Source organism: Boleophthalmus pectinirostris, unplaced genomic scaffold (assembly GCF_026225935.1).
Source record: "Boleophthalmus pectinirostris isolate CB_2022bp ecotype Guang Dong unplaced genomic scaffold, ASM2622593v1 HiC_scaffold_3, whole genome shotgun sequence".
Classification (NCBI taxonomy): domain Eukaryota; kingdom Metazoa; phylum Chordata; class Actinopteri; order Gobiiformes; family Gobiidae; genus Boleophthalmus; species Boleophthalmus pectinirostris.
The window spans coordinates 31,291,718-31,304,501 of NW_026571299.1; the positions used below are offsets into that span (position 1 = coordinate 31,291,718).

The 12,784-nt window shown below is 36.5% G+C and overlaps 3 protein-coding genes across 3 annotated transcripts; 1 reads left to right on the top strand and 2 right to left on the bottom strand.

Moving 5' to 3' along the window:
- Positions 1-754: 754 nt before the first annotated feature.
- mrto4 (MRT4 homolog, ribosome maturation factor) lies at positions 755-2,537 on the top strand. The gene is made up of 8 exons (XM_020933893.2): positions 755-855; positions 1,056-1,114; positions 1,228-1,331; positions 1,422-1,503; positions 1,595-1,662; positions 1,739-1,890; positions 1,962-2,038; positions 2,181-2,537. Exons 1-8 carry the CDS (start codon positions 828-830, stop codon positions 2,328-2,330), a joined length of 720 nt encoding a protein of 239 aa, XP_020789552.2. The 5' UTR covers positions 755-827; the 3' UTR covers positions 2,331-2,537.
- A 167-nt stretch (positions 2,538-2,704) lies between these two features.
- On the bottom strand, positions 2,705-6,386 carry akr7a3 (aldo-keto reductase family 7, member A3 (aflatoxin aldehyde reductase)). Its single transcript, XM_020933793.2, has 7 exons — positions 6,015-6,386; positions 4,845-5,032; positions 4,299-4,403; positions 3,847-3,943; positions 3,646-3,745; positions 3,440-3,569; positions 2,705-3,182 (listed from the first exon to the last, which is right to left on the bottom strand). The coding sequence occupies exons 1-7, from the start codon at positions 6,307-6,309 to the stop codon at positions 3,021-3,023; spliced, it is 1,077 nt and encodes a 358-aa protein (XP_020789452.1). The 5' UTR covers positions 6,310-6,386; the 3' UTR covers positions 2,705-3,020.
- A 3,949-nt stretch (positions 6,387-10,335) lies between these two features.
- LOC110168429 (aflatoxin B1 aldehyde reductase member 3-like) lies at positions 10,336-12,127 on the bottom strand. Its single transcript, XM_055160333.1, has 7 exons — positions 12,080-12,127; positions 11,872-11,964; positions 11,339-11,443; positions 11,140-11,224; positions 10,949-11,042; positions 10,740-10,869; positions 10,336-10,350 (listed from the first exon to the last, which is right to left on the bottom strand). Exons 1-7 carry the CDS (start codon positions 12,125-12,127, stop codon positions 10,336-10,338), a joined length of 570 nt encoding a protein of 189 aa, XP_055016308.1.
- Positions 12,128-12,784: the final 657 nt, after the last annotated feature.

The following is a 12,784-nucleotide window of genomic DNA, read 5'->3' on the forward strand; positions in this document are numbered from 1 at the left end:
ACCACTGTAACCAACAACACAATCTAGGACAGTTAAACAAATTACATCTTATAATACAATAAGCGCAATGACTTAATAAGTTTAATAATTTATATTATTAGTGTATTAAAACGTTGCCTATTAGACATATTATCCTATTTTCTCTCATTTTTAAATAACAGATGTACTATTGCCTATTTAAATGTTTGGTCTGGAAATCTATCTGTTTAGGCTTAGGTCTGCACACTGTTTCTCCAAAGCAGCAATCTTAATCCGGTTCTGTAATAAAGTAATGATAAAGCAATAACCAAACACCTAGGATAGCCAATAAGGAAAAAAAAAAGTTTTAGACATATTTCTTCAATAAAATTCTCTAAACAGTATAGCAACTGCTGACTGTTAATTATTAATGTTTTTCTTGGCTAAAAATCTTGAGTTCACAACTGTCTCAGAAAAAGTACAGCCCAGGAGCCTGTTGATTCAATGAATTCCAATAATTTGCTGCCCTCTTGTGGTTAATCTGAGAATCTGAGGAATAGGCTAGTAGTCTGAGAGTCTAAAAACAATCTTCGGTGTAAGAATTTAAAGCGTTTGTTTTAGTACTACAAGATAACATAATAGTGCTATAATGCTTTGCCTTGGCTATATATATATATATATATATATATATATATATATATATATATATATATATATATATATATATATATATATATATTATTTTTTTTTTTTTTTTTTTTTTTTTTTTTTTTTTTTTATTTCAGGCAGAACTGGGACAGCACATCTACCAGAAACATTTGGGGTCCTTCGGTTTCACGTGTGCTGCTGTAGCATCGTGAGGGAAAGCCATGCCGAAATCAAAGAGGGATAAGAAAAGTAAGTAATAAACAATATCATATTGACTTATATACGTATTTGGTCATGTTTAGGGTATGCGATAGACTGATTCACCTAAAATGTGTTCGTAACATTTGAAAAGATTTGAAACGTGCGAGAAGCTAGCGTTAGCCAAATTTGCTGGTTGTCATCCATTACTTTTTCATATAGCTAATTAAATGTGTTTTTTCCCCCCCTAGTTTCTTTAACAAAAACAGCCAAGAAGGGTCTGGAGTTAAAACAGAAGCTTATAGAAGAGGTAAGTTACAATTCCATTAATATCAATGTCAATGAAAGTACAAGGTTGTGTGTGTGACAAGCACTATGATTGCAATTATTTATTACACATTTATTATTTATTTAATTTTGCAGCTAAGAAAATGTGCAGATACATACAGAAACCTCTTCATATTTTCTGTTGCCAATATGAGAAATAACAAATTAAAAGACGTGCGAACAGCGTGGAAGCACAGCAGGTAAATGGCACAGTAGACTAGAATCTTATTCTTTCTCAGTTTCTTTACAAATAGATGTTTTAACCCGCTCCTAAATGTCATTTTATACAGGTTCTTCTTTGGCAAAAACAAAGTAATGATGGTTGCTCTGGGCAAAAGAGATACAGATGAGTATAAAGATAATTTGCATAAGGTAAGTTCATCCAAACATTTTCCCAAGTGTAGTTGTATTTTAATACTGATAAATCTAAAACTATTATCTCATTATCATTATGACATCTCAGGTGACAAAGCATTTACGAGGAGAAGTGGGTGTGCTATTCACAAATAAAACTAAAGAAGAAGTGCAGGAGTAAGTATTAACTTAATCTTCAGTAACAATAAAGCACTTTTAGTTTTTTATTAGTGTTTTTGTTTATCCTTCTCAGGTATTTCAGTCATTTTAAAGAGACAGATTTTGCACGGGCAGGAAACCAAGCTCAGATGGATGTAACTCTTGATGAGGGGCCTCTGGAACAGTTCACTCACTCAATGGAGCCACAGCTAAGACAACTGGGACTCCCCACTGCTCTGAAAAAAGGTATACAAAACATTCTGTTATTGCTTTATTCTTTGCATGAAGTACATATCTCTAATTGTTTTATATTCCAGGGGTGGTGACACTACTGAAGGATCATGAAGTATGCAAAGAGGGGGATGTATTAACGCCAGAGCAAGCACGGATACTGGTAAGCCTATTTGGCGTTACATACTGTTGCGTACTGGACAAGGCATATCTTTAACAAATGTTGTTGTTGTATTAGTAGGTCACTCACCTGGATATCACTATTATTGCTAGATTTGACTAAGATGTCTTGTTTTCATTTTCAGAAACTGTTTGGCATTGAAATGGCTGAGTTTAAGGTGCAGATCAAATGCATGTGGAACTCTGAGACGGGTGAATTTGAGAGCTTTGGTGCAGAGGAAGAGTCAGTTCAGGAGAACGAAGAGGATGATGAGGATGAAGATGATGCAGAGTGAGACCTCTGCAGAGACTGTTATTGTCTGGTTTTGTTTGATCCGCCTGGCCGCTGTTTATGGACATTACATTGAATATGACCAGACTATTCTCTTCCCCTTTCAAAGTTTGTACAAAACTTGCCAATTTACAGTTGAGATAAACTGCTGTTTATCATGAATTTTTTATTTGTACTGATGTGTGGATCAGTAAACAAGTGTTTAAAATGATCTTCTTATAATGTTTTCAATGCTTTCTTTTTTTTCCAAATATTTTTTTCACATTATTTGTCCCCAATTTGTCTTGCCCTTGATGCTCAAGACAAATCTCTCCATTAACAGAGAAATGTGAATAGAATTTCATTAAATTATGTAAATCTCACAAAATAAAGAGGCAGTTCTTCAGAAAATATAGGACTTTATTACTCGTGTCTTGGAAAACACGAATCATTGTAATTAACTATGGTGTAACATTAGTAAAACACATAAGTGTTATCAAATCTGGACTTGGTGTTAGTCGTGGGCCCTAGTAGCTCAAGCTTATTCTCTATGGGATTCTTGAATCAAACCCAATAGGTTTTATTGCAATTGTCAAACTTCACAGAATTCACAAACTAGAACTTGCTTGGAATATCTAAAAAAAAAAATCTGTAGGATTTCTTTAATACAGTCTTATTGGCGGTTTATATCACAAGGCTCTAGTTGTGGAGAGTGTCAGCGGAAATAGTTGGGGCACTCATGGGCGACTCTGTTCCAAGCCTCATTAAAAGCAGAGACCACGCGTTCATCCAGAGGTCCCTCTTCAGCTGCGTCCAAGTTCTGCTTCAGCTGCTCCATGTTGGACATCCCAATGATCACGCCATCTCCTAAATCTCCCTGGAATAAAAAAGGCAGGTTCATGTGATTGGGGTATACAATACAAAGGCTTTTTTTTTTTTTTTTTTTTACAAAGACTTGTTAAGACTTTATGGGAGTAATAACATTACTTTGCCCATATTTTTCCAACTAATTTAAATGTACATAAAGACAAGTGCTTACTCCTAAATAACTACTAATTGATAAACTGATGATTGCAATAGTCTTATGGATAGCTCTGACGCATGTAAATGCTACACATTAAAACATTAAAGTACCTTCAGTTTTGAATGGTGGTACATCCATCTCATGGCTGCAGATGTCAGACTTGGTTTGTCTGCTCCATAAACCTCCTCTAAAGTCTTCAGCACCTGAGTTATGGCATCGAACTGACTCTGCTTCCAATATCTGCGCAACGCATAATATTAACTTTTACTTATAATGACAAAAAACAATATTTATATTATTATTTTAGCTATCCCACCTGTCCCTGTACGCTGCTGCCCAACTGTTCCCAAAGAATCGTCCTTCAGGCTGAGAGGCGTCCTTATCTTCATAGTGATATTTACCTGTTAGAAGTCCACCTGACAAGAGATAAGAAAACAATAAATGCAATTCAAATAGTGGCATTGTGGCATTATTATCATCAAATTGACCTCTCCTATACTGTATTCATGTGTGTTACCTGCAAGAGGATTATAAGCATAGAAACTCATGCCAAAGTATCTGAGACATGGAAATAGCTCAGTTTCCACCTGCCTTGTTGTTGCATTGTACATCCCCTAAAATAAATTCAGTAGTTAGTTAGAATGGAGAATAAGTAACATATAAATAAAATGTACCTTGCTATCCTGAAACCTTGCTTAGTAAAAAATTATGCTCAGAGACGTGCTCAGTCTCTGCCCATTTCTCAAACAAAGCTATTCTGAACTATGAGCAGGACTGAGTGACTTAAGCTTGTTTAACTATGATCTTGTTTAACTATGATCTTGTTTTCTTGTGAGTGCAGTTTGGGTCAGATTATGGTAAGCTTTTTCCACCACCCTCCTTTAGTTAACTAATGGATGCAAAAGACATATCTTTAGTTAAACCAACACTGTTTTAGTCAACTATAGTCTTAAAAAACACAACACTCACCTGATACACTGTGGGAACAATCCAGTTGTTGTGTTTACAGATGCTCACAATTTCAGCCACTTCCCAAGAAGCATAGTTCGACAGGCCGAGCTCCTTGAATTTCCCCTTTGAAATGCAGCGTATGTTTAACTTAACATTAAGGAGTTAGATTCTGAACAGCATTAGCTTGTATCTCATTGCAGACAGTTGTTCAAAAATTGTGCACAATAGATTATATATAAATTATGGTAGCAATAACACTATAATGATTTTTAATTGAATATAATGAGAAGAAAATCTCAGAAGTTACATATTTTTGTAAAAGGTAAAGATAAAGTGGATGATGAGGACAATTCTTTTGCTTGCTAAACACTGTATATAATGTAGGTGTAGAGGTGAAGTTGACAGTATTATTTCAGTACATCAGAACTGCAACCGTCTGCTTGTAAATGTCATGTTTGAAGTGGATAGGTTTGTTTTTTGTTTTGCATGCCGTAAACATGAAATAATAAAAAGCTAGATAAAATCTAGATTATCATTTATATTCACACTTGCTGTATGCCTCACCTCTTTGTGCAGGTCATTGCAGGCTCGGAGTGTGTCCTGGATGGGGTTGTTGTGGTCGGGGGCGTGGAGGTAGAACAGGTCCACACAGTCGGCCTGCAGTCTCTGGAGCGACGTCTCCAACTGAGCACGAACACTCTCTGGCTTCAGTGTCTTACCATCCCACGGGTTTGCTTTGGTGGCTAGACTCACTGCACAGGACAAAATGTAAAGTGAATAGTAAATAATGAGTGCACATTACACATATATGAAACGCACATATCACACATAATTGTTATATTCTCAAGAGCAGACTTATAGACATATAGCAAGGAGTTAAAATTGTGTTACTTTGACTTGAAATTTGGACCCAGCTTGCAGATTTAAGATGTTTCAGGATGTCCATTTCTTTTCAAACATTCTATTATTAAACTAGAGGGAAATTCAAAACTTGCATTCGACCAATTCTTCAAGGAAACATTGTGGAACCTGGAGGCACCTCTCAAAAGCTAGCATCTTGGACAGGAGGGTTAATCTGTTATGCAAGTTGTGTTGTATTTACGTTTATAAATAAGCAAGTAAAAATTTTGTCTAAGTAACTTAATTGGCAATTGACTAGTCCTATATGTTATTATGTGCCTATAGCATAGATTACTAAATTTCCAATACTGAAACTAAAGTTATTGTATATCTGTTATTTTAATAAATCTATGGAGTCAACTAAGTAACAGTCCACTCCCCTGTCAACTTGTAAACCCTGTTTAAGATCCATAGTTGCAGAGACAGATGCTTAATCTACTCCAGTCATTACTCCAGTCAGACACTATGAAAAAATGTGAATGGATCATTAACTGGGTACCCTACTCCTGTGTGGTACAAATGCAGTAATCATACTTAGAGCGAACTCAAATAAGTTCTAAAATTAATAAAATATCAGACTGGACCTGTACACTGCAAATTTCTCTGATCTGGCTAAGATTTTAATTCTTGGGATTTAATTTTAGTCAAGAGATACTTTATTTTAAGATAGATTAAAGTGTTCATATCTTAAATTCTGGCCAAGTTTTTTTTTTTTTTTTTTGCAGTGTATGGAATGATCTCAGAAGTAGCCTGCAGAAACATTCTCAGGTATTATTTTTTTTGTCTAGAATCAGGTGACTTTAGCATAGCACAGCAGTCTTCTGTGTAACTCACCAGTTTTGGGTAGTTTCATGCCTCCGATCACCTCTTCTGACTTGCCGTCCACGTACATGAACGCTGTGTCCACTCGGCTGTGCCCCCTGCCCAGGAAAGCCTGCACCATCTCCCGGCTCTGCTCTGCGTTAGCTCGGCCGCCAAACGCCATCGTCCCCAGTAAAGTGATGGGTCTTTTGGCTGCCTCTTCAGTCGACATGTTTCTAGCCGTGCACACGTTTACGAACACTTGTGGTTTGATGAGCAGATTATTGTTCCTTAGTGTCCAGCGCACAGTTTTTCCTACCCACTGCATGCTACACAACGTGAAGTTCAAAGGGCGACCTCAAGGGAGCGCCTCGATGTTACCTAACCGGAGAAAAACGAAGAACTGTGGTAAGAAACGTGTAACAAATGCGTTTTTTCGTAAAGGTCAAAGTTGAATGATTGTTGGTTGTGACATGTTCCTGTTTGTGCAGATTTGGCAAAGTTTGTTCACCCCCTTTCATGTGGAGAGCAGCCCACATGTTTAGGTTACTTATTTTTAAAGATTGTTGACTCCATGCTTTGTGCACGCTAGAGGGAGGCAAAGTACAGGGAATTTAATGCATTATTACCTCCACGCAGAGCGCTTGTGAGGAAGTTGTAACAAGAAGCCTGGATCTGAGGTGACCCTAACCAAGTTTACTTATTTTATTTTTTTCCAACCTTTTTCTGTCTACACAGTAAATTCAAAAGTGTTAAATTCACGGTGAAAATCCAGATATGTTACAACATAGTCAAGCGTTATTTCAACTTTGACAGTGCTATAGAGTAAAATAAGTAGCTGATGATTCACAGTGTTAACGTGAAACACTTAGAAAATCTATATTTAGAATATTACACTACATCAGTGTTGGACTTTTGTAACGTTTCCAGCGGGTGAGCTACGAGAGAGAAGCCACATTTCACCGTCCGAAGCTAAGCTAACAGCGCAAAGCTAACAGCTAATAGCGTTTGTTTTTCAGCAGAACCTGAACTCATCGAGCCTCAAGTCCAACCACCTGAGCTCTCACATGCCCCGGGTCAGATTACTCAACCTTTTTAGGACACTCCGCAGTTAATTTAATTCATAAAAATACTAAATATATTTGGTCTAATGCTAGTAGTAGTATTGAGTAGTAGTAAGCTAACGAACTTACCTGTGACAGTCAACGCTGCTGTCCTTGATGTCCATGAAAATTGGGTAAACAAATTGTACTAAATTAAGAGTAACGTTACTTAAAAAAAAAAAAAAAAATTCTCAAGTCTAAATAAAAAGTAGAAGTCCAAAAAATGTGTTAAAGTATTTGGGGAAACTACTCCTCATGTAACTTAAGTTAAAAGTAACTGAACAATACATAATTTGTCACTTGAAGTTAATGCATTTGCGAGGATGAACATGAAATAATATTCATGTCTGGTATTTTCACAGTGGGAAGAAAGTACAATATCTCTAAATAGTGATGCAAGTAAATGTATTGGGTCATAATACATTAGGTCATTGTAATCCCTGTGACAGACCTGCCCTACACTCAGTGTATGTAACACGATGATTTAGGACACTTGTGAACTATTTATGAGATATTTATGAGCTATTTCAAGTGATAAATACAAACATGTTGGTGGTAAAATAAGGTCTCCTACGTTTATTTCATTGTTTTTACATGGTTTTAGAGCGCCTTGGGGTCACATTGACCTGAAGATTTTTTTTTTCCCTTCCCGCTCTCTTGGGACGGGTCAGTCAGACCCAAAAACTCTTTTATGTGGTGTGTTGAGGAAGGATATTGTACCAAGTGGAGAATTATTAAAATTATTTCAATTAAAAGGTTTGTAGTATTCTGTAAAAATAAAATATCTTAAGGTATGATGTCTTACCCAATACAATGTCTTAACATGCTATTGACCTTTAGTCAAAAAGAGTAATGATACATTCTTTTTTTTGTGTTTTCTTTAGGGTGAGTGTCTTGCTGCTGGTTCACATGCATCCCCAGCTCCTAAAGGCTACAGTGAAAAGATGAAGGCTCAAGCCATTAACCATCTCATCAGAGATTTGCAGGTATGTCATGAAATGGTTAAATTTCAAACTGAAATGTAACCTCACCAATAATTTCAGAATTGATTAATTGAATTATATATGTGCTAAGTAGTGGTAATTGGAATTTGAAATGGAATTTTGTGGTGGTTTTCATTATTTTACATTTGTAAAAGGGATTATGAACTAGAATGACTACAGCATTTACACTGTATTTAGTGAAGAAAGAGTTATTATTGAATAGTGTAACATGAAGAACACTCTACACTATTTCTACTTCAAGTGTTAAAACATAGCAATATAGAGTTATTAGTTTTTCACTATACACTAGTGTAAAAAAATCTAATCTTAATCAGTGTTGAGCCTTCTACATTTTGGAAAGTGCAGTTTTAACAAATTTTATTATGGACCTGTGGGGAAGCTGGCCAAAGTGGTCAAAGTAGGAGGCAGATGACACAAAAAAAAGGTGTCTTACGCAGACAAAATTTATTTTAAAAAACAGACTTCTGGGTTTAACCAACAAAAATACAAATAGACAAAAATAAGTAACTCAAAGCAAAACACCAAATACCTACACAGAAGTCTTCCCCTAATTAGTGACACCTGCTTGCCTTTTATACTCCGCCCAGGAGGAAGTACCTCCCCCAGGTGAGTAACAATTCCAGTAAAGCAAAGCAAAAGGTGTCTTTCCAAAATCAAAATGTTAACATAAATTAAGGTGAGTTTAAAATAAGACAAAGGCCCACTTTGTCACACACCCCCCCTCTAAAACCGTTACTCAAAGGGTCACGGGACAGGAAGTTCATCATTTTTACATCCAGGTAACACAATAATTTGAACATACTAAACACTCTTTCCCAATGAGACAGTAGGCTACTTCAAAGTGTCCAAAACTCCTCTTGTATCAAGCCATCTTCTCCAATGACAGTACCTTCTTCTCGAAAAAGTTCAGTTCCATACGGCCCCCAGTCTCACCAGCAGACCATCACCAGTACTGCCACACTTCGAGCTGGTACCTTACCCACAGCGGGTTTCGGGAACTCCAACACTGACCAAAGCTCCTTCAAAGTTGCTCCGATCACTCCAACTGCACACAGCTACAGTTGAGCACCAAGCACTCCAAAGCTCCTGATGACAGCTCCTGGTGGCCAGACGCTGAACTCAAGGCAGCCGTTAGCCGTGACGCTCCACGACTCCTCCAACGTCCTTATAGGGACCTGTGACCACTTTGTCACAGGACCCCATATGACATGGTAAAAATGTTAAAATTAACAATATACAAGTTGAATTAACTCTCTTGAATTTGCTGTGTATTCAAAGGTCCTATATTACACACTGACTCTTGATAAGCCATGTTAAACTGTTGTTACCTCATCAAAACTGTACTTAAAGAGTTGTGTTTTGATTCATTCACATACATTTGAGTAACACTGTACTAGCCTGTCTACATCTCCAAAGCTCAAAATGCTCTGTTCCACCTTCTGATGTCGTGTTGTGGTAGTTTTCAAGTTAACGGGTATATTCTACCTTTAGTTCAGTAGAAACTGGCAATTGTGGGGCTGAAATCATCCGAATGATTTTAGTGAAGGAGTTTGAACTTGAGTTTAAAAACACAGTGGAGCACTTCCTGTATTAGAATACCACAACATCTCAAGGTGAAACAGAGTGTTTTTTGTTAGAGAGAAAAACCCAGCCAAAATATGCAGGGTTTTTGTGTTAAACATGTGTGAATTAATTCCCCTAGAGTCTTTACAATACCGAAGTCAAACATCATATGATACTTTACTGTAACCACAGCTCGGGTAACTCTTTACACATGTTATACTGTCTGCACCTGACAGCTCCTCTCAGCATCGTCTGCACCCCCCTCTGTACGTCTTGTGCAGGCATGGTGGCTGTAAAATGCTGTGTAACTGTATAAAAGCTTAGAAAAAAGATAAGAAATGACATGAAGAGAACATTTATTATGATGTCAATGAACAAATTTTCTGAAGGGGTGGTAGTCTCATAGCAAGAAGGTCTCCAGGCTTGACTGACAATATAATGTAACTTCACACACTGAATGCTAGTTGTTTCTTTAATAGTATAGCATGGCCTTATACATACCATTAGATCCAGTCATATTCTGTAATTAATTCTTATTTTTTTGTAATTGCTACCTGTTCAAGTGAGTATCTAGTTTCAAGATTTAGTGTATCCAATCCTAATCTGCTTCAGCTGGTTATCCATCCATGGCCAGATCATAGTGTGGTACAATGGGCCCAAGTGTAAATCAACTCTGAGGCAACATCATCCTAAATCTCCCTGGAATAAAAAAGGCAGGTTCATCAGGTTAGGGTATACAATACAAAGGCATTTTTTTTTTTTTTTTTAGAAAGACTAATTAAGACTTTATGTTAGAACAACGTAAATTTACATATAAGCATGTGTACATTGCTCTTGGTAAGTGTGCTCATTAATTAATTGCTGAGTGAATTTACTATTCACCAGAATTCATATAAATCATGGAGATTTGTACAATGTAGAAGGGTGCAATAACATTATTTTGCTCATATTTTTTTTCAATTAATTTAAATGTACATAAAAACAAGTGCCTACTGCTAAATCACTACTAACTGATAAACTGATGATTGCAATAGTCTTATGGATAGCTCTGATGCAGATAAATGCTACACATTAAAACATTGAAGTACCTTCAGTTTTGAATGGTGGTACATCCATCTCATGGCTGCAGATGTCAGACTGGGTTTGTCTGCTCTATAAACCTCCTCTAAAGTCTTCAGCACCTGAGTTATGGCCTCGACCTGACTCTGCTTCCAATATCTGCGCAACACATAATATTAACTTTCACTTATAATTACAAAAAAACACAATATTTATATTATTATTTTAGCTATCCCACCTGTCCCTGTACGCTGCTGCCCAACTGTTCCCAAGAAACCCGTTCTTATCTTCATAGTGATATTTACCTGTTAGAAGTCCACCTGACAAGAGATAAGAAAACAATAAATGCAATACAAATAGTGGTATTGTGGAATTATTATCATCAAATTGACCTCTTCTATACAGTATTCATGTGTGTTACCTGCAAGAGGTAAGCATAGAAACTGATGCCAAAGTATCTGAGACATGGAAATAGCTCAGTCTCCACCTGCCTTTTTGTTGCATTGTACATCCCCTAAAATAAATACAGTAGTTGGTTAGAACAGAGAATTTGGGTCATATTATGGTGAGCTTCTTCCACTACCCACCTTTTTTAGTCCATTGTAGTCCTAAAAAATACAACACTCACCTGATACACTGTGGGAACAATCCAGTTGTTGTGTTTACAGATGCTCACAATTTCAGCCACTTCCCAAGAAGCATAGTTCGACAGGCCGAGCTCCTTGAATTTCCCCTTTGAAATGTTTAACTTAACATTAAGCAGTTAGATTCTGAATAGCATTAGCTTGTATCTCATTGCAGACAAACAGTTATTCAAAAAATTGTGCATAATAGATTATATATAAATTATGGTAGCATTAACTCTATAATGATTTTTAATTGAATATAGTGAGAAGAAAAAAAACAAGGAATTGAAAATCTCAGAAGTTACATATTTTTGTAAAAGATAAAGATCAAGTGGATGATGAGGACAATTCTTTTGCTTGCTAAACACTGTACATACTGTAGGTGTAGGGGTGATACTGACAGTATTATTTCAGTACATCAGAACTGCAAGTATCTGCTTGTAAATGTCATCATTAGGAGATCGTTGTTTTTTTTTTTTTGCTTTTGTTTTGCACATCCTAAACATAAAATAATAAAAAGCTAGATGTGCCTCACCTCTTTGTGCAGGTCGTTGCAGGCTCGGAGTGTGTCCTGGATGGGGTTGTTGTGGTCAGGGATGTGGAGGTAGAACAACAAGTAAGAAGTAGCCTACAGAAACATTTTGTTGTCTACAGTCAGGTGACTTCAGCATAGCACAGCAGCCCTTTGTGTAGCTCACCAGTTTTGGGTGGTTTCATGCCTCCGATCACCTCTTCTGCCTTGCCGTCCCCAGAATAGTGTCAGGTCTTTTGGCTGCCTTTTCAGACGACATGTTTCTAGCCGAGCATACGTTTACCTCACACTTGTGGTTTGATGAGCTTTTATTTTTTATTTTTTTAAATACATCTTATTAACACTTCAGAACCCCAGATGCAAACAAACGGGCACCACACAAGATCATCTCAAAACACAACAAATGCACAACAGGAAAAAAAAAAAAAAAAGTTATTGTTTATTAGATCGTATTTTCTTATGTAATGACATTTATTCCTCTAAATTAAGTTAAAATGAATGCTATTGATTGATTTGATAATTCTGTTTGAAATGGGGAGGGAATATGTTCGGTAAATTAATCTGGAGAGACTCTCCATTTTGGTCAATAGTATCCTACCAAAAACTGTTAGATCTCTTCGTGGCCATCTGTTTAAAGTACATTTACATTTTTCAACATTCTCACAGACATTTGCTTTGTCTGAAATATGTTTGTCTCTTGATATACAAGGATTGCAGTGGAGGATCTTTTAAAGCAAATAGCTCGCATTTGTTCAAATTCAATTGTAGGCCTGTGGCTTTAGAAAAGTTAGTAATGATTTGTAGTGCCAAGGAAATATGCTGTTCATCTCTTAAAAAGAGGGTAGTGTCATGAGCAAGCTGATTAACGATGAATGAATTGCCCATGACATTAATTTCAGAAACATCACTATTTTTT

Excerpts from the sequence above, each read along its gene's own strand:
- mrto4 (XM_020933893.2), top strand. The coding sequence starts at position 828 with ATGCCGAAATCAAAGAGGGATAAGAAAA. Across the intron at positions 1,332-1,421 it reads ACAGCGTGGAAGCACAGCAG|GTTCTTCTTTGGCAAAAACA; the intron begins GTAAATGGCACA and ends CATTTTATACAG. Across the intron at positions 1,663-1,738 it reads ACTAAAGAAGAAGTGCAGGA|GTATTTCAGTCATTTTAAAG; the intron begins GTAAGTATTAAC and ends TATCCTTCTCAG.
- akr7a3 (XM_020933793.2), bottom strand. The coding sequence starts at position 6,309 with ATGCAGTGGGTAGGAAAAACTGTGCGCTGGACACTAAGGAACAATAAT. Across the intron at positions 4,404-4,844 it reads GCAATGACCTGCACAAAGAG|GGGAAATTCAAGGAGCTCGG; the intron begins GTGAGGCATACA and ends TGCATTTCAAAG. Across the intron at positions 3,570-3,645 it reads GCAGCAGCGTACAGGGACAG|ATATTGGAAGCAGAGTCAGT; the intron begins GTGGGATAGCTA and ends TGCGTTGCGCAG.
- LOC110168429 (XM_055160333.1), bottom strand. The coding sequence starts at position 12,127 with ATGTCGTCTGAAAAGGCAGCCAAAAGACCTGACACTATTCTGGGGACG. Across the intron at positions 11,965-12,079 it reads CTGACACTATTCTGGGGACG|GCTACTTCTTACTTGTTGTT; the intron begins GCAAGGCAGAAG and ends ATGTTTCTGTAG. Across the intron at positions 11,043-11,139 it reads CATCAGTTTCTATGCTTACC|ATCTCTTGTCAGGTGGACTT; the intron begins TCTTGCAGGTAA and ends TATTGTTTTCTT.